Genomic DNA, 27,964 nt, shown 5'->3' with positions numbered 1-27,964 from the left:
CTTTCCCAGGGAAAATGATAAGATTTTATATATCAGCATGCATACCTCCCCAGAAAAGTATTAGCCCTCCTTTCTTCAAAAACTTTTTGAAAATTAATAATTTTCTAAGTAGAGTGCAATAGTTTCCAGATTGGGAGCTTTCTAATTTTCTGTTGATAGAACTTTCTCATTCACCTCCTCTCGCCTCACTTTTCTAGAAGGTCAGCGTAATACTCAGGCATCAGCTCTCCCAAACAACACACTGAACTATTGACTTTCCTCTCCTACTCTATTTTGTCCTTGACAGTAAACACAGAGTTCATGGTTGACTATGCATTTGGGTTTCTGCTTTAAAAATATCACAGAAGTCACTTTTGTCTTCTGATAAAAATCCGAAATATACTTCTAATGGAGGCAGCACAGTTGTAAGACAAATCAAAGAAACTATATAGCTGAGACATTAAAGCTCCACCAACTGAAGATGTGGACAGTATTCTCTCAGATAGAGGACAAGGTTTTATAAAGTCCACCCTTCAAGGGCAGGGGAAGGAGAAAGGGGAAAAAAGAAAAAAAGGAAAAAAAAAAAACCCCACAAACACAGTACACAGTTATTTTATTGAAATACTTGAAAAGGCCAGCAATGGAAAAATAGGTTTGTCATGAGGAATTAATGTTTGATTTACTTGATCATTAAAAAAGCTGTGTCTATATGTAATTCCAGCCAGTTACAGAATGCACTGTGGTCCATGCAACTAATATACTACAGTAGGATAGGCACTGTGTACTATTTTAGTTTTAGGTTATACACAGCTTTCAACAGGTATGATTGAAAAATGTGAGAAATTAAACAGCAACACTTTTGAATTATAAACATTTATAATATACAAATTTGCTCATCTGATTCGTAAGGGTTATAAAACAGAACATAGTGGAAAATGAAAAACATGAATTACACACAGCATACGAAGTTAATCTGGCAGTTTTTCCTTTTAAAAGAAATATCAGACTGCTAAATGTGTCCCTGGTCATGTTACATACAAAATCATAGGCCAGGACAGCAACAGTGACTTTGTCTTGAAACACACAGTTAGTGGGGAAATTTGTTCATCAGTTAAAAAGAATAGGTAAGAATGAAAAATGACAAATTCCACCTGGTATAGCTTATAGTCCAAAACGATGAAGTCACTTCAGATGAATGTGAAATAAATAAGCAATCCTTGAGGAATATGTTCCTTGAGTTGAACCTACTCAACCAAAAATTAATTTCAACTATACACTAGTATGTCACCATGGTGAAACATCCAAGAACAATATTTTGAATAGCTTTTTTGGGAAGCAATGTCTTACTGCTTTAATATGTACAAGTTATTTACAACAAATTCCCTTTTGGCCTCACAAGTTGAGCCATTTTAGCTGGCTCTTAAGATGCAATTCTTTTTTCCACACATTATGCAATACTGTAGTTAGAGCTATAATTTAAAATAATCTTATGCATGAATTACAAATATTAATAAAGTAACTCTGCATATATAAATATTTCTAGCAGAATTTAAAGCATTCAGAATGTACATAAAAGTTTTATTTATTTATTTATTTGGTAGGGCCAGATGTGCTTCTTCTCAGATCATCGTTGCTTTAGTAATGCTTTATACATAGCAAAACCCAAAACTGCAAAGACAGTAGCACCAAAACTTGCTCGGAGCCAAAATGTAGAGCTCTTGAGGTCCGCTTGTGTCACATGCCTGAAATTTAACACACATACAAAACCAGGTTAATTCCCTGACAGGAATATCAGACAACTTGTACTAAACTACTCTGCTTTTGGAAAGTCATCACTACACTTGTCACAGGCAAGCAGCCTACAATTCAGCCTCACAAGTATGTACGCAGTCGTTTAACTTTTCTTAAAAGCTTAGGATTTGATCTGCAGCCCTGATCACATCAGTAGATCTCACTGAAGTCAGAGAGCTCACACAGCTGAGAACTGCAAGAGCAGATCATTAGTCATGAATGTGGGGAGGGCAGCATGTCTTCTTTAAGAGTACCACCAAGCATTCAGAAAATGAAAACAAAAACACCTAGCAAATAATTAATAACCCATAGTGAGAACAACTCTGTCCAGCAAAATCTTTTTTTTTTGTTGTTGAGTTTGTATATTTCTGCTTTTTATGAAAAACTTTCCAGTCCTGTTGAATATCTAGTTCTTCAAAAAAAAAGTTTACTGACAAGTAGCAAGTAATATTTTTCCAAAAGCTAGAATCAAGAGAAGGACCATCTGTAAATCCCTTTCTTCCCAGTACAGTCACAAGAACAGCAATAGAAACTCATTCAACACCAAGCTGAAAGCTAATATAAAGTGCTAGTGAAACAAGCAGTGACAATGGCATCAACAGAAAAAGACTAGATGTAACAACAGTATGAAGTGACTGTATGACACAAAAAGCCACATCTTGCATGACAGTAGACAGCCAATGACCCAACTCTCCCAAATATTGCAAGAAGTCTGTGAGCATGCTCAGTTAAACACGTCTAGCCATCCTCAAAAGTAGTCTCAAGTATGACAGCTTACCATAAAGCAGGAGCTACTGTTTAAAACAAGTTATCATAAATGCCATAATTCAAAGCACAAGAAGTTCCTAAACAATAGTAAAGGGGTTTTTTGTTTGTTTGCTTTTGTTTAAGATAGAACTTACAAGAGAGCTTCACTAGCCTACGTATTTTAGCCTGTATTAATAATCATCACAGGTTACTCAGTGAAAGCTGGAGGAGTATTAAGTACAAAGAGCATACAGAGATCCTAAGCGTACACGGTGCACAAGAGAGTTGATACAGTGTGAACTGCAGATCTATAGCATACAAGCTGTTTAACAAAGCGGGAATTGTTACTTGCTATCAAAATACACAAAACCAGTTTAGGGCATTCTTTAGTAGACATTTGCAGGAGCAACAAAAGCCATATAGATAATCAGCGTACTGTCATACCACATGCTGAAAAACAGGCTCCTCAGTGCACAGATAGCAAAACACAGCTGGTCCTTAAAAAATCCTAATCTTATTTAAGAATATCTTGCTGGGTTACAGAACAGCTCAAATTCATTAATTCCTGCAAGCATTAGTTCTTCTACAGCTAGTTTTGACACACTCTCTGCAAACTATATGTCAAATGGTTTTCTATGGGGAACAAAGGGAAAAGGCAATGGCAAGGTCACCTTAGTTTGGCTGCTGTTACCTGTCTTCAAGTAAACGTGGACCAAGAGATGACTCCATGAAGATGGAATCTTCTACCGAGTTGACGGCGTGCACCTGCTGCATAATACTGCTCTCCTCGTCTGCTAACAGCATGGCCCCCAACTCATCTATGTAGGGTCTTAACCTTTTTACACACATGCATAGTTTGCAGTTCATAGCATGGCTCAACAACAGCAAGTGTCTCAAATATGCTCAAATGACAAAGCCCAGAGAATTTATAGTTTTTAGCCATCTAGCCCGATTCTTGTGCAGTTGTTAAAAACTTAGTTCTTGGGGAAAAACAAGTAAACGAGTTTGTACTTTTGATGAACTAAGTAAAAAAAAAAAATTTTATGTAGCTAAGTGTCATTGCTTTAAGGACAAAGAAAACGGCTTAAGAAACTGAATCTCTTCCTACTCCACCCCAAAGCCTCAGCTTTCACGTATCAAGTGGATACTGCAATACTCCTGCACCATACACACGAGCTGGAGCACTTGTGATAAACACACTGGAGTGACTCCAACACACCAGCCCTAAACTGACAAGATCTCATTACTGTTGATAATTGAATTCAAGACTACATTTTATCACTAAGAGCTTTAGAATTTGTGTGTGGTTTTTTTTAGTAATACTATAAAACACTTGTCTTCAGATCTGTAAGTTGTAAAATAAATCACTTCTATGTAACATGATTTTAATAAATTATGGGACAAGCTCCGTTGGGCAAATATTTGTATAACTAACAACTCTCGAGTTTAATTTGGTTAATTCAAATGCCCAACTGTTTGTATAGTTTAAAAAGCACCCCTTTAAAAGTGCAAATCACTGTTTAAATTGCAAACTAATGCTTTTGCATTGCCTCATAAAGCACTCTCACATCTAGATTTTGATTCCTGTAATTTGCCTTGTTTTGACTTTTGCACATGTCCATATTTAATGGTATGCAAGAAACTTGCTGAGCATGCTTCATCCTTTTAAAAACAATTAACATATTCTCAGTCATGATAAAATCCTCTTTTCATGTCTAAAGGGAGAGTAAATTGACTCTGATCCTTTTTCTAAGCCTAACAGTAACTGACTCTTTCATTTAAATAAAGGAACTAAATCAAAGCAGGGGTTTGTTTTATTACCTCAATGAAATCTACTGACTTCAGTAAGAAACAATTAGGGCCCTCTGAACATCTCAGCCCAAAAATCCAAAGCCCAAAAATAATTCCTGAAATTCAGAACCCTATGGATGTCTAATTGCTTTGCACCTTTAAAAAAATTTCCACTTTTTCTTCCTTAAATGTTCCTTATGCTGTCATAAATTCCACTTTTGCAACTTTAATGGCAGCTAAACAATATTAGGGATTAAAGGAAAAAAAAATCTGTCTGAAATAAAAAACGTTCAACAATTTGTTTCCAGCACAGGTTCTTTGACTGAAAGTGGCTATAATGCAGAAAAACTTTCTCAATACATAGAATTTTTTTTTATATCTCTTCAATAAATAATGTTCAAATTTAATTTCAGTGCAGTTGTGTTTATGAAACTAATTTTCACCAGAGGTAGAAATTATTGCTTCCTTGTAGTAAGAGAGAAACTGAATTAGAAAAATTATTCTCTTCAAGGGTTAAACTTCTATATGGATGTGCACATATACACACACGCAGAGTAGCAATAGTTAGGATTCCATAAATGAAGCTGTATTTGGAACTCTTGCTTATTAGTAACAACTAGCTTTGGCATAAATTTCAGATTTTAATGCACATTTTGGAAAAGTCAGATTTTTATTCAATCTACCCTTAACAGTGAGCCAAGTTACTTGTCACTTGTTGAATAAGATATTTGAAATGTGTACAATCTTTCTTCTAAGAGACTTTAACAACTCCAAGTTTGCAACATGCACTTACCAAGAGGTTAACTGAGCATGCCTGTCATGGTTACACACAGAAAATTGTGGAGTTACAGGCCAATACTGACACTTTTCCCTATGTCAGCAGCAGAAGAATCCCAGGTCTGGGAAAGTTTAACCTTAACTATGAAAGTTCAAAAACATTCCTGTAATAACTACAAAAGCATTTTAAGAGCACAGTGGCGAGGCCAACAGGCTAGTCACGTGGCTACTCACACCAAAATTATAAGCAAGTTAATGCAGCCAGCAAGCAGCAGCAGCCTGCTCTGACAGACAGTAGGTTCCAACAATAAAATATAAGCAACTGAATTCCAAAACCATCGCATAACATGCGCAAGCTGCTGCAGCTTCCCTTCAGGCACGTATTTTCCCAGGATGCAAACTGTTTCTGGCAGTTAGAATTTTCCCCCATGCATTAGTCATCTAAAAACGTGAAAAGCTCCAAGTACATCTTACTATCTACAAAATCTAAAAAGAATGTGAAATGCCAATTCAGTATATTCTATTTGGAAAGAAATCAGGGGACACAGCTTTGCAAACTTCTACTTGGGATGGGGCAGTGAAGAGTTTAGAGAAGGATGAAAATAAGTGAATAAAATATTCTTATACTGTCGCAATCTGGGGGACATCTAAGTATAGAGACAGATCTCTCCAATTAAGTTTAATGACAACACACTATAGTTTTGAAAAATAATCTGCATACACTGCATACAGTGAAAAATAAATCCTGGGCTATCATCTTAAAGCTTTCCTATTACAGGGAAGTGAAACTATTGCCTTAACTTTAATTTCATGGAAGGACGGGGATTTTTTGAGGGGGGAAATCTTACATATAATTCCTGAAACAACCATGTTTTATATACAAGTAGAACTTCACTTCTATTCCACAATATTTAAAAAGTTTCCAAGAAAAAACATACTCTGAGAAGTCTTCCCTCACTGAACACAGTTCTCGTACATTAGAATAATTTTATTTTGAAATTAACTTAGCTGTCAGAAAAATGCCACTACTATACAAGCAAAAGGCAACAAGTGAATGACTTAAAACTAAGAAAGCAGAAAAACACAATTAAAAATGATGCTCTGGAATTAAATAAAAAAAAGGCAAAAATCCAAGCTCATCATTAAAGAAAGGGTTAGAATGACACAAGCAGAAACCTTCCTTTTAAAAAGCAGTAAAACAATGTAGTAAAGAGAGATTAAGTGCCAGCCAGACAAATACAAATGAACACCTAAAGGAAAGAGCAAGTTAAAAATATAAAAATACTACAGGATAGTAACAAGTCTCATACATGCATGTACAGTGCTTTCAATGCAGTGCCTTCTTCCTCAAAGAACCAATAAAGTGTGATCCTGGGTAGTTCAAACCAACAATCCCCTTCCTGCAAAATAAACATCTCCAAACTGAACTTCCACATTTGTTGAACTTGCCTTTCTGACAGCCTACAAACCCCAAGGAGAGTCTCTAAAGTTTGTTGCAGAAGAGAAACTGCAGGTGGGCATGACTAGATTTTTCAGTCGCATAGAGGCAATGTTCTTCCTTTAATTGCTAAAGTGGGACTATTCAAATGTGATATGATATTTTGCCTTGGCAGCGGTGTTTAAGCATTACTTAGCAACAAATAATATGGGAAGGGTCCATTCTGGAAAATTTCAGTTTACCTACTTCCTGTCTAAAGCTTCAGACTAGGAAGGGATCAGGAGAACAAATCCTCTTGGGAAACCTCCTTTACAAATCAGTTACCTAACTTTTGCCCAACTACCTGGCCTAATGGTAAGCACATGTAAGGGCAAAATAAGAAAAGTCACATAAACTGTATCAAAGTCCTCCTTGATTCAAATGCTTTCTCTAATCTTATCACAAATCATTAGACTAAAAACACATCTAAGGAGCTAACATTTTTCATCAAGTAAACCATCTTTACCCTCCTAAGTCTACAATTAGGAGCTATTCCCTCTTGCTCACAGGTATCTCAACTCTACTATATAGGCAGTTATACAGTACTCCACGTACTGAATGGCGAATCACCTGCAGCAACGTGTTCTGTAAGGAAACACCCCAAAGACCTAACTGGAAGAGAGATTGTGAAATGAAGTAAGCATGCTGGGAACCTGCAATAAAATCCTAGTGACAAACCGAATGACTGGAGACAAAGATATTCTAGCAAATAATGTTTCCTTTTTGTAGGGTCAATAGAAAAGGCTACGAGGAATTCTCCTTACCTCGAATTACACACTCTTTTAGGCAGTAGTGCATTCCTATATTTATTCCACGCTATTTAGTGACAAGGTGTGGAATGACAGCATCCCAAGACTTCTCATAAAAAGATTTCAATACCTCAAGTCCCTGACAGTATTTCAGAGGAACATTAGTGCAATGTCTAATGCAGGACTCAAAAAAACCATAGGCCCATACACGAGAGAAACAAGCCACAACAGCTAATGCAGCAACCCATCATCATTCCAAAAAATGAGGATGTGTTACAAAGGTGATTTCAGCCTCAGTAATGAAGAGCTGGGATTTTCTAGTAGCGACTGCTGAATGAAGTTTTAGAGCAACAATATGCAAACAGACTGCTGTTTGAAGAGATGACTCCTGTAGAAGAGATGCAGCATGAACAGTCCCAGATTCACAGTTTTTTCCTAAGCTCATGATTTTTTCACCGTTTTCTGAACTCTCACTCTGTGTTTAACACTTTTATCTTGGATTAAAGTGGTATTTCACAAAGATGCTCAATACTGTAGGTGGGTATATCAGTAGGCCTCCCATGCGCATAACTTGCATTTAAAGGAGACAGCCGCTCTTATCTGGAGGAGCCACATCTGAAAACAGTAAAAAGTAGTAACATACATGGACCAGCACCATGTCAGGATATTCCAACCACAGCTTTCAAATAAACACATTTATCATAGTTGCCTCCAAGAAAGCTATAAAGAATGGAACCACTACACTACAAACATTGTTTGGTTTGAACTCCCGTTCTGCGGTGCGATGACAAGTGCTGAGGTGTTAGTAAATTGTGTGCGAAAAACTGCCTGTAGTACACACAAGACAAGCTATAGCACTCTTTTCGATGCCGAAAACCAGTTCTCTCTCTTTATCAATTGGTTTTTACCAAGGTATCTGCAAATGCAAGTGTTTAACCATTTACCACTTCTTACATGTTGCATTCCATTCAAAGAGGAATTGGACGTTAAAAGCTCTAGATTTTTTTTTTAAATACAAAACATCCACTCTTTGTGTAAACCAAGCACAACACACAGAGAGAAAAATTTATTAATTCCCAAATATCAAACTAGCAATTAAACACATGTAATATGTTATACGATGCTGCTATAAGTCAAGCTGAACCTTTATGAAAGTATCTGTGTAACTGATATGTAAGAGGCACTACCTCTAATCTATACTAAACAAACCTATAACGCCTCAAGTGAGACACATTACACAGATTTATAGACACTACTTAACATCTGTTACCAGCTCCCTAAAAACACAGTCTTAATTCCTCCATAGTATTTTTGCAATCACTAAGTGCCTGAATCAACTACCAAATTGGTAATGTTTCAAAGAAATCACTGGACTAAGCTCATAAGTACCTTCAGGTTAAACAAAGTATGACAATTCTGTGACAATTATTAAAGTACCTGCCTATTTTGTGGATTTGGAGTGAAAAATCTGCAGTATTTAAGGTTACCAATTGCTTTTTCAAAAAACGTTTATTTTAAAAGCACACCTGGTACCTAGTAAATAAAGTTAAGGACCTGTTAAGAACTGCAGTGAAGAGTTTGTTCTTTACAGATTGCAGCAAGTCTGAGTTGAGGAAGTTCTGACAGATGCAAAATGTACACCTGTTGCAGGCGCACATACAGCGTAACCGGGCATGGCTGCGAAAACACACAGAAGGACAGGAGTTGAAATCTTGCTCATAAAATCAGGTGCACATTAGGACTGTGCCACAACCAAGAGAGATTTAGGAATAAAAGGTACATTTGAATGAGTAAGGAGAGAAGAAAAAAAATACACCGGGGAAGCAAGGGTACAACTACAGCTGTGCAGAATTTTAAGGTCCGATGTTCTACATCGTGGACATTTTGGCATTACCACCGTATGCAGATCTTAACAGCAATGCACAAACATGAATGAAAATGTTTGCTGAATTTGTTTCAGTTTGTAAGGAAAGCATCTAAAGGCTTCTGAGTATGTCTGCACAGCAATAGGTAACACCCCTTTTTCAAAGGAAAGTAAGCCACATGTTCTACCACTTTGAATGCACACTTTACAAAGTGACAGTTAACCTCTATCTTTCCCACCCTAATAAACACACATGCTTGAAAACTAAGGGAGAAGCAAGAATATTGATATGACAAGACATTTGGTCAGTGCTACACTTTAGTGGTTTCCCAGTATTCCAGTGCTACAAAATAAATACCAGAAAAAAAAAGACACAACAAAAGCTTTACAAATCTAATTCAATGAATTCAATTTCAAACATTTAAAAAAATCCTATTATTTTGGGTGAAAGTGACATTAGTTCTATTTACTTTAAAGCAAATGTCAGCTGTCATACTAGACTCCATTTGCTGTAACATGTAGTTCAACACCATATTAAAAGCTCCACCCACCAAAGAGATGCAAAGTGAGCTTAGCAACAGTGAGATGTCTAGTGAAGAAGAATGTGTATCTTCTATCTGAAGCCCAAAAGATGTTTATACAGAAATTAAAAAAATATAAGATCTATTAATGAACTGGAAAACATAGCAATAAACACCCTGAAAATAAAAAAAAGCTTCAAGCAGTGCATTGGGGGAACTGTTGCTCACTAAAGAGTGTCATTACTTGTAATCAACTGTCAGGTGAGCTATTAACAAGGGTTACAGTACAACTTATTTACAAGTATCTCAATAATACCAAGATTTGAATACTGACATTGAGTTATGCATTCATGGTAAGGACAGAACAGAACCCCACATATTTAATGGAATTTGCAACAGAAGCTGGATGAAGTAGCATATTCTTTAAAAAAATACCTTAGCAACAATAGCTGATGCTGATTTCTATGTTAGATACACACCAACTTCCTCAATCTGAAAGAATTTGAAGATTCTCCTAAACTCACTTATGTCTCTCTGTTGCTAAGTCTCAGTGAGACAGCTCCATCCTCGTGGCTAACAATGACATGCAGTGGTATTATGCGTGACCCATGCAATATGAAAAATATAATGGTTCAAGTACTTACGGATACATTGCCATAGTTGTCAGTTTAACAAAGATATCCTTACTCGGTGCATCAACCGTATTACAAGTAAAGGCTTGAGGTGGAGGCATTTTGTGTTTTTTGCAGAATTCAGCAGGAGAAATACTATATTCCTGTCTAACTTCATGCAAGTCAGACTTTGCAGCTACTACTAAGCATGGTATTCTGCTATCCATGAAGTGCTGCTGCAAATTTAAAGAAAAAAGAGTGAAATAAACAGAATATGATAACGTTCAACCTGGAACAGCCTGAGTTGAACTGTCTGTAGCAGCATTAAGATATATTCATTGCACAAAAGTCAGGCATTTCTAGAAGCAGAATATTTTATAGACACAAGTCGATGTTAGCTTTGTGTGAATAATAAAACTGCATATATATGGCTGATGCATTAAAAAACCAGCACTCATAAATAAAACGTATTTTAAACACTACAACTTGTGTATAGGACCAGTAATGGAACCGAGTATCTTGTCAGTGAAAAGATATAAATGTAAAAGGTTTGTATATATGAACTATACAAACCTTAAAAATCCTGGCACAGTACTCAAAGGACTTCGGGTTACTGACATCATATACCAGGCAGACAGCATCGCATATGGTCTCAGCGTCAGTTAGAAATTCAGAGTCACTGACATCATGTAGCTGGAAAAAAATATGGCCAGAGAGGGAAAAAAGCATTGTCATTATGCAGTTAAAAGAGTTTTATAACTTAAAAATTATGAGAAAAAGTAAGGCTCATTTTTATGTAGCCTTAGAACTAATGGACCAACTATAAGCAGAATTAATGAAAAAGAATTAGTAGGAATTTACCATACAGCCAACATATGTGAGCTGTTAACATCACATCTGCAGGCAATCACAACCTCAGCATAAAAAGTTACATTTAATTTAACACAAAGTCTTAGATTCCCATAGAAACTGGCATTCGTCCTACAAAGGAAAACCACCAAGCAGAGGACTAGATCTTGGGGGTAAAAAAATTATATATATCATATTATCATAAAGGAAAACTACAGTGGAACGAGCTTTAAAGAGAGAATTTCACCCACTGAAGATTAACTTCAGCCATCCTAATCACCCTATGTGACAGATTCTTCTTTATTAAATAGGTAGATTGCTGCTGATAATCTATCATGTGTTATAATTTGATGTCCTCCAGCATAAACATAATGGACTGGGACAATTTAGGTCATGGTTTCAAAAATAACAGGTCCTGAACATGTTCAGTTTAAAGTATTAACAACATGTAAAAGCAGAAGTTACCCGAGCCCGGGGGGGGGGGGGGGGGATAATCCATATTTATGAAGAAGAGACAATTAAAACTGAAATTTGTTTGCAGAAGGCTCCAAATAATTCACTGAATTATAAGATTAAGCAGTCATATGCAAACAATAATGAGACAACCTTACCAGCAAGTATTTTTCCTGCCCGTATACATAGACTGTATTAATGGCATAGTAAGATTTGTGTTCTTTACGTATTTGCCTCTGTCTCTGAAAATGAAGAATTTCATGTTAGACCACAGCAACTTGCCCCTTTAAGTTAGATGGGAACAGCTGTTTTACTGCATTTATTAGTGAATGAAAATTACAGTAATCTGTGGTTTATTTTGCAATTAAATGCATAGCTATAGTCCTTGATCTAATTACCACAAGTCATTATTGAACACAATAGCCATTTGCTAAAAAAAAGAAAGAAACAAAAATAAAACCTCCAAACAAAACCAAAAACAAAACAACAAAACAAAACCAACCAATAATTCTGTATTCCCTCACAGAACTCTCCAAACTCAGTAATCGTTAAAGCTTTAGGATCAATTGGTTTTGCTGTTTAACCTTAACTCAAAACCATATTTAGGTGAATATAAGCAAAAGGTTTCTTACTATTAGATTTCTTCCAAGAAGAGCCTGAAGAACTCCGCTTTTCCCACAGCCCTTCATTCCAACAACATTGCACCGGAAAACATTTCTCTGAGTCTGCTTTTTCTGGAGGTCTATCTTTTTATCTCTTGTTACTTTTGAAAAAAACACAAAATATTTTTCACACGATGTACATGCACGTATGTGAAAGCATTAATTGTCCACTTACATTAAAATGCACACAAAACAATCAAAAATATTAAATCGAACATTTGACTTGAGCAGAAAGTAAAAAAGAATATAAGTGAAAAAGACCATTTGTTCAAACAATTTACCCTTGAGCAGATTTCTAAATTTAAATTCCTGAATTGTACCAAAAATTTTTTTTAATTACCTGTAATTGCTGATGCTTGAGATTCTTGTTCTGCAAGTATTGAGTAGCCTAAATAACCCAGGTACTCCAGGCAACGCTGCACATCTAAGTATGTGGTTAGTCTAGCAGCAGGGATAAAAAGAAGTTTCTAAGTTGTCAGCATCTGTGATAGCAGTCCTTTACAGTACTGAAACAAGTTTTTTCCTCCCATCTCCAGATTGACATGACAGAAGTATTCCTGGCACTATGTACTAGGTAAATGGTGCCAACTGGACTGCTCTTAATAGTCAGCACAACACTATGAAGGCAGCACTTGCCGAGGCCTATAAACTTACACCATATTTTCTTCCTCAGCAAATAACGTTTTCCTCATTTTCTGTATTTTCAATAGGAAAACCCACCTCATTATTGAACATCATTATTCATGCCGTCTCTAAAGAGTAGAACAACAGAAATTAATATTTTGACCAGTTTCAGGGAGAATTCCCCAGTTTCAAGAGACACTTGTTCATAGTTAGCACTAAGTACTGGCCAAATCCTGAACAGGTTATAACAACTGTCTGAAGATTAGGCCACTGGGTGGCTATAAAAACATGACTGCTTGGGTCAATTTTCAACTATTATACTTCCACTCTTTCTACTAGATTTTTAAGAACAACCTACAAAGGCATACCCAACATCCTCAACTACTAAAATGTAATGCATTGCACTTACGTCCATTGAGAGAGAAACCCTTGGTATGTAATCCACCCCCTTTCATTTGTACAAACGGTGTTGTTAACGTCAGGTCCCCATGGCATATAAGGGAAGACTTTGAACAAATCTTTCAATTCATCGGGAGACAAAGCACAATCTCTATCCTGAAAACAAGCATGGGATATCAGACATAAATCACTTAATTCATGTCTATTCTAAACTGATATTTTCTTGCTGTACACTTGCAAGATTCAAGAAACCGGCTATAAGAAACTGAGCTGCTTTATTTTTAATCATTGTTCTTGTTTTTAAATAAGACTAAATATATGGGCTAGTTAAAAAAATTTGGTAGTACAACTCTAACTGCCCACTCTCCTTGTAGACAGAAATATAAACAGTAGGCTAGTTTTGACTGCAAAGCTACAGCCGCTTTCTGAATGAAATGACATAATGACAAAACCACACTTTTAGCCAGCGAAAGTGTGAGCAAACTAGGCTCTAAAGTACAAGGACATGCATGCTCTTGAAGTAAAAGCTTACCAAATCATGTTTATCAAAAATACTTTGAAGAAACAAGTATGCATGATGATTTAATTCTGTTGTACAGTCTGGAGGAATTTTTAGCCTGTTTATTGAAAATACAAGAAGTGTTAAATGTCGTTATGAAATACAGAATATTAAAACTCAAAATACTAACTTTTTGAATTACAACATTTGGTATTTGACCTTTGCATTTAGCTTTATTAATTTGTCTTTAAAGAGATCAAAGCACATACTTTTTATTAGGAATTCTGAACTTATGAGTGAGTCTTTTTATTACATAATATATAGCTACACAGTAATCAGGTTTTTGTTTGGTTTGGTTGTTTGGCGTTTTGAGGGGTTTAACAGAAAACCATGTAGTTAAATTTTTTCAAATAAGCCACAGAGTTGGTCAATCTCTTAACTTTTTAATTTGGAGATTTTCAAAGGATCTCATGTACTATGAAAATACTGACAAGCCTTTTCTAATTTGTAGCCACATACAATACAAAACTAGAACATAAATCTGAGCAGTTGCTCATTAAGGGTCTCTTTTGCCATCTTTCTTATCAAGAGAGATAGAGTACATTATTTGGCACAAGAGACAGGAGTTGCTCTTTTGGAATTTTCAGTCACCTGGATTTTGGCTGGTAGGTCATGAAGTAAGGGAGATACTTGCTGTAACAATGTGTTAAATACACTACAATAACCCGTTTCTCCTGCCAAAGCAGGAGGCAGCATAAATTAAATGCACGTAAGTTAAAGAAAGATAAAATAAGTGACACATACGGAGGAAACAAGTACTCTGGTGTAAGCTCTAAGTCATCATCATATCCAAAGCGACGTAAAACAGTCCAAGTTGTTTCATGCCTTCCTCGCTGAATGAAAAGTGTGTGTAGAAAAAGGAAACCTAAAAAATCAAATGACGAAATGTTAAGGCCCTGAAGTTCTGCTAGAAGTATTTTTAATACAATCAGTATCACACTGAAAACAAAAAAGCTTGAAATACACATTCCAATTTTAGACCTCCTGGGTGACATTACAGCATTACCTACACAGACCAAAGATTCAGAAAACCTGTTATTTCTAGAAGTGCCCTTCAAGAAACTGTTTCCTTAAAACAACCCACTTGGTTTCCTGTTGTTGTTTGCTTCTTTCAGTACCAGCATTTTATAAGAACCTAAGCTGTATGAAAGTAAAGACAACAATACTTCAGCAATTAAAAATAGTAAGCCTTAAGTAGTCTCATGGAAGACTGCCTTTACTTTTCCTGTATCAAAATAACCGGGTAGGATTTTTGTTTAGCACTTTTCAGGGCTTAATGAACACTGAGATTTCACTGTTTAGTAAGGCTATGCCTTAAAATTCCCACTCCTTACAATTTCTCACGAGTCCTATTACATATGTAAGCTCCACAGTTACACTGATGCTCAGAAGGAAAACATTTTTTCCCCTTTCACTTTCGCCATATGCTCTGAGCAAATCTGTACAACACAGCTGTTAAAATGTTGACAGACACCACACCTTGCTGACAAGTGTTGCAGATACTGAGCCTAGAGACAAGTCACAAACTTATCTAGGAGACAACCTCCTTTGAATCAGTATGCTTATTTGGATTCCAAGCTCTGTAACAAGAAGTAAGAAAGACCTTATTTTATTCACTCCGGTATTCCTCAGTTAAATCATCCTTTGATATCATACTGCCACTACACCCAACTCCTGTAGTCTAAAAGAAGCAAGACAGAGATCATACTCCAAAAGACTAGCTTTTTTTAAGTAAGAGTGATTATCAACTGTACAAAAGACATATAAGAGTTAAATAAGGCTTACCTTTTAATGTTAATCCATTATCTGCAACTCCATCACTTAGGTTTTTCCTGACTACATTCTTTACATCTTCCAAAGCTTGAGGTGCCAGTGGTGTATTAAAACAAATTCTCTAACAAAAAAAAAAAACCCAAAAAGAACGTGTTAGGACCACTGGCTACTAAGCTGGACAAACAGCATGTCCTGTATGAAATACAGCCTTAAACATTCTGATAAGCTAGTGAAGGACAATCCAATTTCTTAGTGGAAATAGAGGTATACAAACTTTATTTTATTTTTAAATACCAGCACTAGGGCTTGTTCATTTAAACAGATCTTTTTATTTTGCTCTCAAACTAAAACTCAAACAATTGTTAGAAATAAAATTAATACCATTTCTATGCGGCACTTGAGACTTTTAATATTTACACCTGATTCCCTTGTAATTCACCTTACTACTGTTCCTTCAAAAACAATCACTTGTTTTTCTAGAATTACATAGTTCAACTATTAAGCATGGTGAAAAGTCATGCAAGGATTACCTGAAAGAAGTTGAGCTCTGCATCATTGAGAGTACCATCATTATCCTGATCAGAAATTCTAAAAATGCGAGTGAGAGCTTTAATACAGGCAGGTTTCATCTAAGGAATAAAAGAAAGTTCAGTATCTTTCTAAGCTTGAATATAAAAAGATTACACTGAATAACATCAGGCTGAACACTGAATCACATTAAAACAAATACTAGCATTCATTTTTCATTTTTAGAATGGAGACATTCATACACATACACAAAAATAAAAAGCAAGAGGGAACAAAATCCTGATCTAGCAAATTTATAGCCATAAATTTAAGGCAATTATTCCACACTAAATGTCTTTCTATTCAATTATTAGAAGAGCCTCAAGCTCTTCACAAGCTGAAGGTGGCACTACTTAGTTATTAACAACAAAAAAAAAATCCATTCTCTAAATTCAGACTACAGAAAGCTTTAAAAAAACCCACACTGATTCTTTTTTTCCCCTCCAAACATTTTTTTGGTGGGGAAAAAAAGAAGCAGCCTTGCAATCCCAGTGCCTTGCAGAAACAAACAGCTCTAGAACTACAGTCAACTCCTTCTAACCAAGCACACTATCTCTATTTGCTGTTTCAACTATGGCTTCAGAAGGCTTCAAATATCAAATACGGAAAATCTTCACAGAGCTCATTCATCTATGAGGCAAAGCATTGATCATACGGACTATCTCTATGACAAAAGAATTGCTGGGATACCTTCCGAGTGAAGGAAAACAGACAGTGGTAATTCTCTCCCAACAACTACAGTGATGATGGACTCTTCTCTTCACAGAGGTCACACAGATTGCATAGAGTTTGGGTTTGGAAAACCAAAAAGATTTCAGCACAACAATTTTATCACAACATTACTAACTCATAAAGATGATTCTGATGGAAGAAATCAAAACAGGGTTATTCTCTGGTTCTCTACTTAACAAAGTATTTATGATTGAAGCAACTTTCCTACTGCCCAATACTACACAGGCATTATGGTTCAAGATTTTATTTGTATTTCCCCATGATTTTTTAAAAAAAAAAATACTCCATAATACTCTGAGCTAACTTCCTGTGTTATTTAAAAACTAGCCGCATCACTTGTTTCTTATCCCTTTTGCCAAAGTCTCACAAGATGCTCAGGGAAGTTCTATCCCTTACATCAGGCCAAGTTTGGAGTAGTTTCCCTGAAATAAATGGAGTTACTGTGAAACATATATCTGAAAGAGAACTGAATCGAACACATGATCTTGTTCACATTACATTGGGTTTACAGCCATTACCAAAGCTTCTCATTTAACTTAGGAATTCATATGGGCAACAAAAAACTGTCTTTGTTGCTCTGAATGAAGAGGAAAGGCAGATCGGGTTAATACAACACAACACAATCACCATGGTTCTCTAATACAATACTTGACACTTGAAGGTGGAGTGGTGGTAACAGAACATAGTAAGAAATGCAAAATCCACTGAAAAGGAAAGAACAGGAAAGTGATTAATTTCCTCCCCCCCATATTATTTATTCTTAGAATCTATGTATAAATACCTCTTTCTCCTCTGGGCAATAAAGAGGACCTGTAGGATGTAGAACAGCTTTCTGTGCATAATAAAATAGCTCAGAAATATTCTTCAGGTTTTTGGCTGAGCACTGCAAGAGAAATCCTTACATTGATTAGCTAGTTTCTTGACTATCTGGTGGTTTCTTCCGAAATTTAAGCAAGCATCAAACTTTTAAAGATCTAGCCCCCTCTTGTGGGTACAGTGCTGTTTTGGAAGAAAGACACCTAGCCCCTGTAACTGTTCAGTAATTAGCAAATTGTAGTGAGACCTTCTTTACTGTCGCACCAATAACAGATAAATCAAAAAGTTGTATCTACCGGGGGGGGTAGAAAAAAAAGAGAGGCATATTCACACATATTAATTCAATTTTTAACACTTTGCAGACATCTGTCTGGCTTAATATCAAATTTAAAACATGTGCTGAAGGCAAGGATGTAAGGAAGCTCTAAATATTAGAAGAATTTAACAGTAACATTTGATTATGCAATAGTATAATCTTCTCTAAAGAAAAATAACATACAAACTCACCAAGATAATGACATATTTGAATATTTTTTTAACAAAAATTAAAATCACTTTTCTATTAAAGAAAGTTGCCATACATGCTTGGCAAGAACTGATTTTTTTTGTTAGTCATTCTAACTTCAGAAAGTCTTCCATACCTCTACACACGTTTCTATCTCTGTATATTGATTCATAATGGGAAGGATAGTTTCCATACTGCTGTATTCCACTAGATCAGACTTGTTTCCAACTAATATAAGAGGCAGCCTGAAAACACAAAAAGGTTAAGAGCTTTAAAGACAAAGGGATAAAAAGATCTATCTCAATTTAGCATGCTACCTCCCACTGGAAGCCATTATATTATTTTCACTATGTAATTAAATAGCACTGGCAGCCAACAGGCAAAACTAAACAATAGCAGACTTAAGCAAATTGTTTTGGTATACACTTAGACAGAAATGTACTTGTTGATACTACATAGAACACACAGTTAAACACAAAAGTAACTGATCATGTTATTATACAAAACCAGCATCAGCAGGAAACCTATACAGACCACGGTGGCACAACTAGTCACACCATAACAAATATGAACACACCTGGTAAAAGCTGCCCATGAAATTCAAAATAAATAGCATTGCTGGCATATGTAACAGACCTACATACTTTAAATCTCTTGTTGCTTGGACTTCTTATATAAACTTTAAGTTTAGAATTTGATTTTCTTAAACAATTAACATCCTCAACACTGTCCATTGACACCCATCGATGTGCAGCCTAATTCACACTTCTCATCTTTACTTATGCACCTGCTATCTTTGTCTGTCCTTTCATTGATGAGAGGAATCCATCGACTTGTTACCTAAAGTGGGGTTAAAAACAAACATGAAAAATACATTTTCAAATTTTATATGACTGAACTGTGCACAAGTTCAACTACAACTGCTACTGCTTCTTTCCCCAGAGGGCACATATTTACCCACAAAGGAGGAAACAAAAATTGGAGTTGATTAATGAGCAACTTTCTCAGATGACTGAAATAACTGAAAACCCAGATGTTGAAATGGACTTGAAGCAATAATATACCTGTACATTCTCCTAACAACTTGATCTCAAAACACCATCTTATGCATTTTAAATGTCTAATACAGCTTTCAGCTTGCCAATAATTAACAGTTCACAAGTTACATCTCAAGCAATAACTTGGTAAAATATATTATCGTACCTTATCAATAGAATTCTTGTTGTTAACAGCATATACTATACAAATCACATTTGCCTAAAATGAAAAGAGAAGAAAGGCATGAAATTCCACTGTTTAGAGCCTCTAGAGCAACAGAGACAATTAAGGTCCACATGTAACAACATCCGAGTAAGAACAGTTCCACCATTAGTCAAAGACTGTGTCCCTGACTTGCTTAAGCCACTTGTAGCCTGACAACAGCTACACCAAATAACACCAAATTATTTAGATGTTGAGAAGTACCAAAAAGCATGTCTTGCAGTGTGACATTCACAGCTTATGTCTGCAGAGAGACCTTTGCTACCAGGAAATCTAAACTGAAGAATCATAATTTGCAGCCTCCACCCAAGTACCACACTAAATGCCAGAAATAGAACACAACACCGTGACAGACTGTACAGAAAATGTGCAAAGGTGCTCAGAAAGAACTGAAAATAGGAAACAGAAGGAATTATACAATTACCAAGAATCCCCTGCTATTCATAAATGCAGTTGTACAGCATGACAGAAAGAACCAAAATTGATCTCTCCCAGGTAGGATTGCTTCTTCACAAAAAACTGTCAATCCCTTGACCTCTGATTAAAAGATATTTAGGTGCTGTCCTTTCCCTTGGAAGCACAAAGCTTAAGCTCAATTCACCAACACAGTGGCAGTACCTACTTTTCTTAAATAAAGAAAGGTTTACTATAGCACAGGGCACAAAACAAAACAAAATGAAATGCCAAGAAATAAAAACCGAGATAGGTTGGGGTTTTTTTCAATTCAAATTGAAGCTCATCTAATGCAGAGAACTTGAAATATTTCTCCAAAAGCAGAAACTCTTTTCCAGTAAACACTAAAACACGCTTACCTGTGAGATTTCATGGTAAAGCTGCTCATCACTTTGCTCTGCTTCTGCATTCAATAGAATAAGCCATTCATTAATACTAAACATTTTTGCCAACAAAACTGAAAAACCTAAGTAACTGAAGTAGGGTATTTCGTAATGCTCGTAAGACAGCCTTGTGAAGGCTCTTGTTATTTATACATCTTTTTATAAAATGCACTAAAGAGTGCTTCTACTGTAACAATAATTAAATTGATCCATTAACTTGCAAGACAAACAGTCTGTTGCACACAAGTTTTTTAGCAGCTATTTTAAAGAGGAATAATTACATTTGTAGACAGGTTTTTTTTCTGGAATAAGTCATAGTTTGCATCCCCCTGTATTTATCAACAGCCCCTTCTTGGGTTAATAAGTATCAATATTGACATATAACGTAAACTTTTACACCAGAATATGACATCTGTTACTTTTATTCCAGTGTTGATTTTTTTTTTTTTAGTGAGACCATGCTTCTGTTAAGTGAATCTATGAAACACTTCATCCAACAGAAAGAAAAACTCACTCCATATAAATTTAAGCTCAAGTCCAACAAAAAAAACCCCCACATTATTTCTTTGTTCCAAATAGGTAAACACACCAAAGGTATTTCCTCAGCAGTGGTAGGTGAGAGAAGACAGGAAGGCATCTGCTAAGTGGCCTAATTCTTGGCTTCTATTATAAATGGTGGAAGGATTTTTCTAGTTGTGAAATAGTTGCATATATTTATGATAGCATATGAGCCTTTCTACTGAGCCTATTTATCTATTCAGTAAGGTCAAGAAGATCCGAATATATCAAAAACTGAAAATACAAAATATGAAACTGACACAGAAGGTTAAGGTGTCCAAACTTAGAAATTTAGAAAGACATAGAATATAAGGTATGTAAAGTCTCCTGCATCTTAGTAAATTCTTCACTGAAAGAAAGAAAAATAGCTTTGAAATCCATTAAAGTAGCCATATCTGTCTGAACCAGTAAATAGGTCCCTCACACAAAGAATACAAACATCACTGGAATATTGTTACGACTGTCTTTCATGGAAGTACCAACAGCAGTTAATGGTAGGCTTTGAATTAGTAGGACCAGCCATCATCATCTGCCTTAGTTTTATCCCATGAGTTTCTACTTAATCTAGTCTTTTCTACATGTAGCTTTGGTCCCATACGAGTATGACTGTTAAAGAGGCTACAGAGTTAGATAAACAATTCCGTACCAAATCAGCCAAACAGTAACGGTATTGTGTAGTCCTTACCTGAATAATCCACTATGTGGGTTGGCACTCTCTCAGGGGTGACGTCAGCTGGAATGGTGATTTCTTCAGCTCGTGGCGGAACCTTGGGTTGTAGAGAAACAGTAAGAAAAAGCCTTTAAAGATAATCCAGAAAATCCAAATGGTCAAAAAGTCATATACGATAATGCATCTGCCAATTAGTCAGCTTTAAATAGGACAACTTATTAGTAGTTCAAGTACTTTGGGGTTTTTTTTGGGGGGGGAGCTTTTTTTGCAGTGTACTGGAAGTCACTGCTACTTTCTCATTCTTTATTAGTCTACCTACTGAATAAGGAACTCCCTGCATGCTTTGCAAGAAAGCGATGTTGTTAAGGGACTCAGTGAACATTTCTATAAAACTCAAATCCACTACACCCAACCACCTACAGGGAACTATTTTAATAGTGAAAACTATAAACAAAACCTGAATTGCAATTTACTTTAAACAAAAATGTCATCTAAATAGGAGTTCTACAGTTTGGGGTGTTATGAAATTCAACCAATTCCTTCAAGGGGCTGCATATTCTTCAGCATGAGAGTCACATCAGAGTTAGCATGCCATTACTGACAAATACTGTTTAATCTATGTTTAAACGTTTTAATTTTTGCCCTAGATATCCTGATCCTACTCCCACTGAAATCAATACAAGAACTACCCTTGCAAACAGCGCATGAGTTGTTAAAAGAAAAATGTTCAAGATACAGCTAACGAGCATGACAGACAAAATACGAGCCTCAGTTTTTATACAGTCATAACCTGACAAGTTCCTTGCTTCTGACAGAGCGCTAAACATTAAATTCAGAAAAGCCTGCAAAGCAAAACATGATACTAATAAAAAGTGTGTTCTGCAAAATATTGTAAATATTGCATAAATATTGGCTATGACTGCTGGCCGTTTTTCCAGAGAACACTAATCCATATTCAGAAAGAATCAACTTAAAGCTAATTTTAATGCACAACTTCATTTTTTAAAGTAATATAATAATTTATTTATTGCCTTTTACCTGCTCACCCTGAACTTTCATGATACTTTTGTTTTCTTTTAACAAAAAAAGGAAAAAAGAAAAGCCAATCATTGGAAGAATGGCTCTTTGTAAAGCTTCAGGCTCTACTTATGTCTTCATCAAGAATGATTACTGATAATACCCAGTCTATTAAACACTATTTCAAAGTCTGAAATGTCTGCTTTACACACACCCATAGAGCTCCGATCTGCATGACTGACCTGCAGGAATTGTACCTGTCTCTTTCAGCAGTTTATATAGGATGAAATATCTTTTTAGAAGTTATTTCTGTAATTTCAGGCAGATTTTGTGTTATGTATAATTGATGCTTTTTCTCTCCACAGGACTTTAGAGAAATATTCTAGATTATACAGCAGGAAGATGCTGAGAAGTGAATAGAGGCCTAAAATTCATTATATACATCAACAAAATCTGTCAAAGGAATGGGTCCCTGAGCAGTTTAAGAACAAACAAAAACTGGAGCTCCTTTTCACCTGCAAGGTTGGGAATTAAATTCAATTATGTTAACAATCTAATCTTGACTCATGAACTGTGGTAACCTACTGATTTGCATTAAACACAGCGCAGTGTAGATTCAAAAAGCAGCACATGATGTCTATTTTAAGACTTGTGATCAGAAGAAATAAACATCCATGTTTATATGTAAAAAGCTTAACTATTTGCAGCAGCTGCAGTTCTTTTCAAGGTATAAAGAGAACTATGTGCTGTTTTTTTAAAGGAATGAAATGTAGAAGTAGCTTTACTTTTATTCTGGAAGAAAGCAGTAACAGTTTTTGGCATTTCTTTACTTTGAGCCAGGAAAACATTCTTCAAAAATAGAAATAAAGCAATGTCTCAATTACAAAAATATAGTTAATTATAAGTTATACAATGTGGCTTTTTAATTCCTTGTTCTCATTCATTTTTCAATCTACTTGCTCTTTAACACTCCAAAAAAATTTGAGGGTCTTGCCTCTTTCAGCACCTTCCCATTTATGAGTCTCTACTGCTGAAATATGCAGCCAGTTATGACCAGTTTCAACTGCTTTAAAAACCCCTACCACTCCTCAGGTATCAAAAATTTAGTTTAATTAACCATATGAAAAACAAGGAAGGAACTTAGATAAAATTTAAATTCCTAATATTCACACAAAGGTGTATTTAAACTAACCTACATAACTCTTCAGAAGTCATCATTGCAGTTCTAGACTTTATTTTAAAGTTTCCCATTTGCAAAAAAAATAAAGCAGAGCCTACTAACTTACTCCTTGAAAAAAATTATACACCAGGATAGATATAAAACATAGAAAAATAATAAGGATGCTCTACCTCTTCTGGAAATTCTTCACTGACAAGAGACATAATTAGTGATGTCTTCCCAACTCTGGCTGCAAAGCATTAAAAACAAAGATTAGATAATTTGGTTTTGTTACTCTCAATAGTTGCATCCCACCTTAAAATGGTAAGTATTTTAAAAACATTTTCCAACTGACCACGTTAAAGGCTTTTTATCTGTTTTTTCATCTGTTGTTTAAACATACTAAATACAGATGACAGCAATTCTCTCCTAATTCTCTTATTGAAATGGATCCTAAGGTTTTACAACACTTCTGCACTTCCTCCAGAAGGGAATCAAACCCTGCTCTGATTTACACCAAAAGAATTAGCAGGTTTTAAGCTTAATACAGAATACTTAAGCAAACAAACAAAAATTCAAAACAAACTGGAAATGCACCAATACAACTTAATAGAAAAAAAAAAGAAAGCACACAGAAAAGAATTTAGGAATTAACTATTTTTATAGTATTCTTGATACAATCACTGTGCTTTAGTACTAAACTACCAAGGATAAGAGCTGGACAAGAAAGCATGGCTCTATCACCAATAGACAAAGTCTCCACAAACTAGCTTGACTACTTTGAAAGCGCAAGAGCATTATCAGCTTGATACAAAGGAGCTGTCTTCCCCACAAAAAGCAGAAACCCCCCCCCCAAACTACCAACACTTCTTAAGTCAGTTTTCTTAATCCAAGAGGATGATGATAATCTCTGCTTCAATATTTAACTGTATTTGATCAAGTACATGACTCAAAGTTTACCTGCAAAGTTCAGTACCTGCGAAATGACTCAAAGTTTACCTGCAAAATTCAGACTTCTGATATCACAGTTGGGAATCTTTAATGTGACCATTTAGAATTAAGAGTTGGTAACTTTTCTCAGGGTTCCCCTCGCTCTAAAAACTTTCATCTGTCAACTTCCTGTTCCTTTGAAAGCCTTGGATGACTAATAAATTGCTTTACTTGTTTGAGACTTTTCTTAAAAAACGCAATGTTCAGATTCAAATATTATCTGGGACTGTGTATTTCTGACAGCCCTCAATTCAAGCCAAGACCTGTTTCATGCTGGTTGTATGGCATCTTCTCTAGCACGCATTTTTTACCAACCAAGACACTGCTGGCAGTCAGTCAGAGACTGCATCACTGTTCCTACTGAAAACAATATATAATATCACCAATTGACAGAAGTTGTTTTGCTAATGTCACTGCATTTACACTTGTCTATTAATTGTATATAATTCTGAATATGGGAGGAGGAAGAGATGAAATTAAGACTAATTTTTTTTGTGCAGAAAACGATATTACTGAAGTGATGATCTAGTCAAAGTATATTCAGCTTACCCACGCCTATTTTTGGTATAACAAAAAAGAGCCTTCTAACATCCAGAAATAAAAGCTTTTCTTCAGCATGGTAAATTAAAAGAGTTGTTATTCCAAAATTATGAAAAGCAAAGAAAAAGGTATCCTGGGGAAAACCACTTTTGTTTTCCTTAGGGAAAACAGTTGTATATTTTTCACCAGGGGTATTAGCTGGAGAGCAGTACAATGCAGGTTTCTTAAGAGCAATAAGGTTGGGTTTTCATCAAAGATACTCATATGAGCTAAAACCATCATTTACGCTGCCAGGTGTCCTCCTGCATAAACTACAACTTAAGTTTCATCCTGACAGAATCAAAAGAACTTTAAAAGCTCTCCTACTTCCATAAATAAGTACCTTACGGACAGGCAAATAAAGTTATTAGATAATTACTGAAAATGGTGCAGCATATTTTGCATCTGACCAAGTCAGCTTTAATTTGAAACGGTGACAAAACATGTTGGCTTTGAGACATAGAAACTCATTTTGTTAATGCTGTTTGACTGAAAATAGACGATTATGGACTGCTGGTTAGTGAAGATGCTCAGTATTTCTAAGCTTCTGATACACTTCCAAGTGTTCTAGAATTGTTTTTTTTAGAAAAATCCATAGGTTCAAGTGTAGAGATTTATTTTGCTTGAATCTAGGTCAAACATTTGCCTTTCCAATTCTGTTTATAGTCTTAGAAATAACAGCGTAAACAGTATTGGCTGACTAGGATGAAGAAAACAGCACAGCGCTTTGTGGTAATTAACTCATCTTCTTCCTCCTATATAAGTCTTTTAGGTCATGCTGCATAAAATAACAGGCTGAACATATTCTGAAAATTACTGGCTATTAAAAATTGATGTTTGCACCCTGGATACTAGGACTAAAACAACTGTAAGCCTAAAATGTAGACCACTGTGGATAAAAAAGGCTGTGTTTTGGCACAGACTTTCAACAAAAGATCTTCACATGATATTTCAGAGTCTGAACCTGACGATCTGCTGTTGTCATCTAACAAGTATTACATGGTCTAGACTAACTTGTGCTTTCAGAGTAATAGATATATAAATACAAACATACACAAACCAGTACTAACAGCATAACTGACAAGTTTTACCGATTTGTAAAGCAAGTTTATCCTTCTGTCCATTACAATTCCAACAAAAATATAATATCAAGATGCTCACAACCTCTGATGCGTGCCATGTACTATATATTGCTATATTTAAGAGACCTGGATCTTTAAGATTTTCAGCTGAACCCACTGTGAACCTAGTTGCTAAATCAAAGCACCTGTTGCACCTGCACTTAAAACACTGCACAGGAGCATTTCAGAACACACCATTGCTATAGAAAATAAGGTAAATAGGGCATGTATTCTGAAGAGGAATTCAGCTGTGTATTCAACTCCACAAATATATTTCTAAACAAACTGAGTCTTGTAAAACTAGCCAAATACAACATTAATGAGTTACCTCTTTCTGCGGGGTACCACCTCCCTCATGATTCCTCTCTAAAGGAGTCACAGAGGATCTTTCTAGGCAGTATAAATAGAGTCAACCTGCACTACAAAATATCTGCATGAACTACACTATAAAAGTAAATGAGGCATTCAATTCTAGTACTAGTTAGTATTACTACACTCTTAGTATAATTAGGTAATTTGACTAATAACACTTGGCAATTGCTCCGTATTCTTCCCCGTGAGCAACTTAAGCACGCTTTACAAACTAACAAAACAGAAGCGTGTCGCTGCTATTCACATCAGTAAGAAGCTGTATCTTTGAAAGCCCAGCCACTTATTTGGGTACCTAAGTGTTAACTTAAGGACATAATCTCAGAAGCACATGGGAAAACACAGACCCACTGGAACTCTGGCATGCACAGAAGTGCGCGCTGTTCATTCAAGGTCACGCAGCAAGCTAATGGCAGAAGCAGGGACCCGTCTCCCTGTCCCAGCCACAACACCCGACTGCTAACCGCCGGCAGCGCACCTGGCCACGGATTTACAAACTCAGTAAAGACTTAAGTTCGGTTTCCACAAAAATAAAAGCCTAAACAGGACGTGGCCAAATACAGGGCAAGAATTTCTGCGCAGTTTCATCTCCAGGGCGCCCAGGAAGCACACCGACTCGGCAGACGGACGGACTCCACCGCCGGGAGCTCGGTACCCAGCAAAGGGGCGCGGGAGGCCGGGCGCGGCCCCGGGCAGGACCGCCTCCGGGAGGGGGCCGGGGGACAGCGGACAGCCTCCCGGGCCTGCCGGCGCCACCGAGTACGGAGCGGTCACGGCGCGCCCGAGCCCGACCGCCGCAGCCGGGCAGGGCCGGGGCTCCCCTCGGGCCGCGCCGGGGTGGAGGAGCCCGGCAGAGATCAGGGTCCCGCCGCCCCGCCCCAGGGCGATGTGACAGCCGGCGCCACGGCGACGGCAGCTCCCCTCACGCCAGCGGCCCCCCGCCCTGCCCCACGCCCGGCCCCTCCGGCACTCACGTTCTCCCACCAGCAGGATCCTCACGTCCTTCTTCATGGCCCCGCGCCCCGGCCCCGGCGAGGGGCGGCTCACATCGAGCTCGGCGGGGGAAGCGGAGCCGCCGCGGCCTGGGATCCCCTCACGCCGCGACCCGCGCTCCGCCCCGCGCCGCCTCCTCCCCGCCGCCGAGCGGGCGGCCTACGGC

At 36.7% G+C, this 27,964-nt stretch overlaps 1 protein-coding gene across 5 annotated transcripts; it reads right to left on the bottom strand.

Moving 5' to 3' along the window:
* Positions 1 to 575: 575 nt before the first annotated feature.
* On the bottom strand, positions 576 to 27,964 carry RHOT1 (ras homolog family member T1). 5 transcript variants are annotated; one of them, XM_064467151.1, is made up of 21 exons: positions 27,780 to 27,964; positions 23,938 to 23,996; positions 21,586 to 21,667; positions 20,319 to 20,362; positions 19,450 to 19,503; positions 19,034 to 19,086; positions 18,383 to 18,491; positions 17,707 to 17,808; positions 16,157 to 16,255; positions 15,639 to 15,747; positions 14,598 to 14,718; positions 13,827 to 13,911; positions 13,305 to 13,450; positions 12,612 to 12,712; positions 12,242 to 12,372; positions 11,768 to 11,851; positions 10,881 to 11,000; positions 10,341 to 10,543; positions 8,866 to 8,988; positions 3,209 to 3,352; positions 576 to 1,721 (listed from the first exon to the last, which is right to left on the bottom strand). In XM_064467151.1, exons 1-21 carry the CDS (start codon positions 27,814 to 27,816, stop codon positions 1,604 to 1,606), a joined length of 2,124 nt encoding a protein of 707 aa, XP_064323221.1. In that variant the 5' UTR covers positions 27,817 to 27,964; the 3' UTR covers positions 576 to 1,603. The 5 variants fall into 5 exon arrangements, with proteins under 5 accessions (XP_064323221.1, XP_064323222.1, XP_064323223.1 ...); XM_064467152.1 differs by having other exon boundaries at positions 10,341 to 10,540; XM_064467153.1 differs by lacking the exon at positions 3,209 to 3,352 and having other exon boundaries at positions 27,780 to 27,963.

This window comes from Phalacrocorax carbo, chromosome 16 (genome assembly GCF_963921805.1).
Source record: "Phalacrocorax carbo chromosome 16, bPhaCar2.1, whole genome shotgun sequence".
In the NCBI taxonomy this organism is placed as follows: domain Eukaryota; kingdom Metazoa; phylum Chordata; class Aves; order Suliformes; family Phalacrocoracidae; genus Phalacrocorax; species Phalacrocorax carbo.
Note: the sequence above shows the minus strand (reverse complement) of the source record. Positions and strands in the feature narration are given on the sequence as shown.

Excerpts from the sequence above, each read along its gene's own strand:
- RHOT1 (XM_064467151.1), bottom strand. The coding sequence starts at position 27,816 with ATGAAGAAGGACGTGAGGATCCTGCTGGTGGGAGAAC. Across the intron at positions 12,373-12,611 it reads TCAAGCATCAGCAATTACAG|TAACAAGAGATAAAAAGATA; the intron begins GTAATTAAAAAA and ends TTTTTTCAAAAG. Across the intron at positions 1,722-3,208 it reads CCACGTTTACTTGAAGACAG|GCATGTGACACAAGCGGACC; the intron begins GTAACAGCAGCC and ends GTTAAATTTCAG.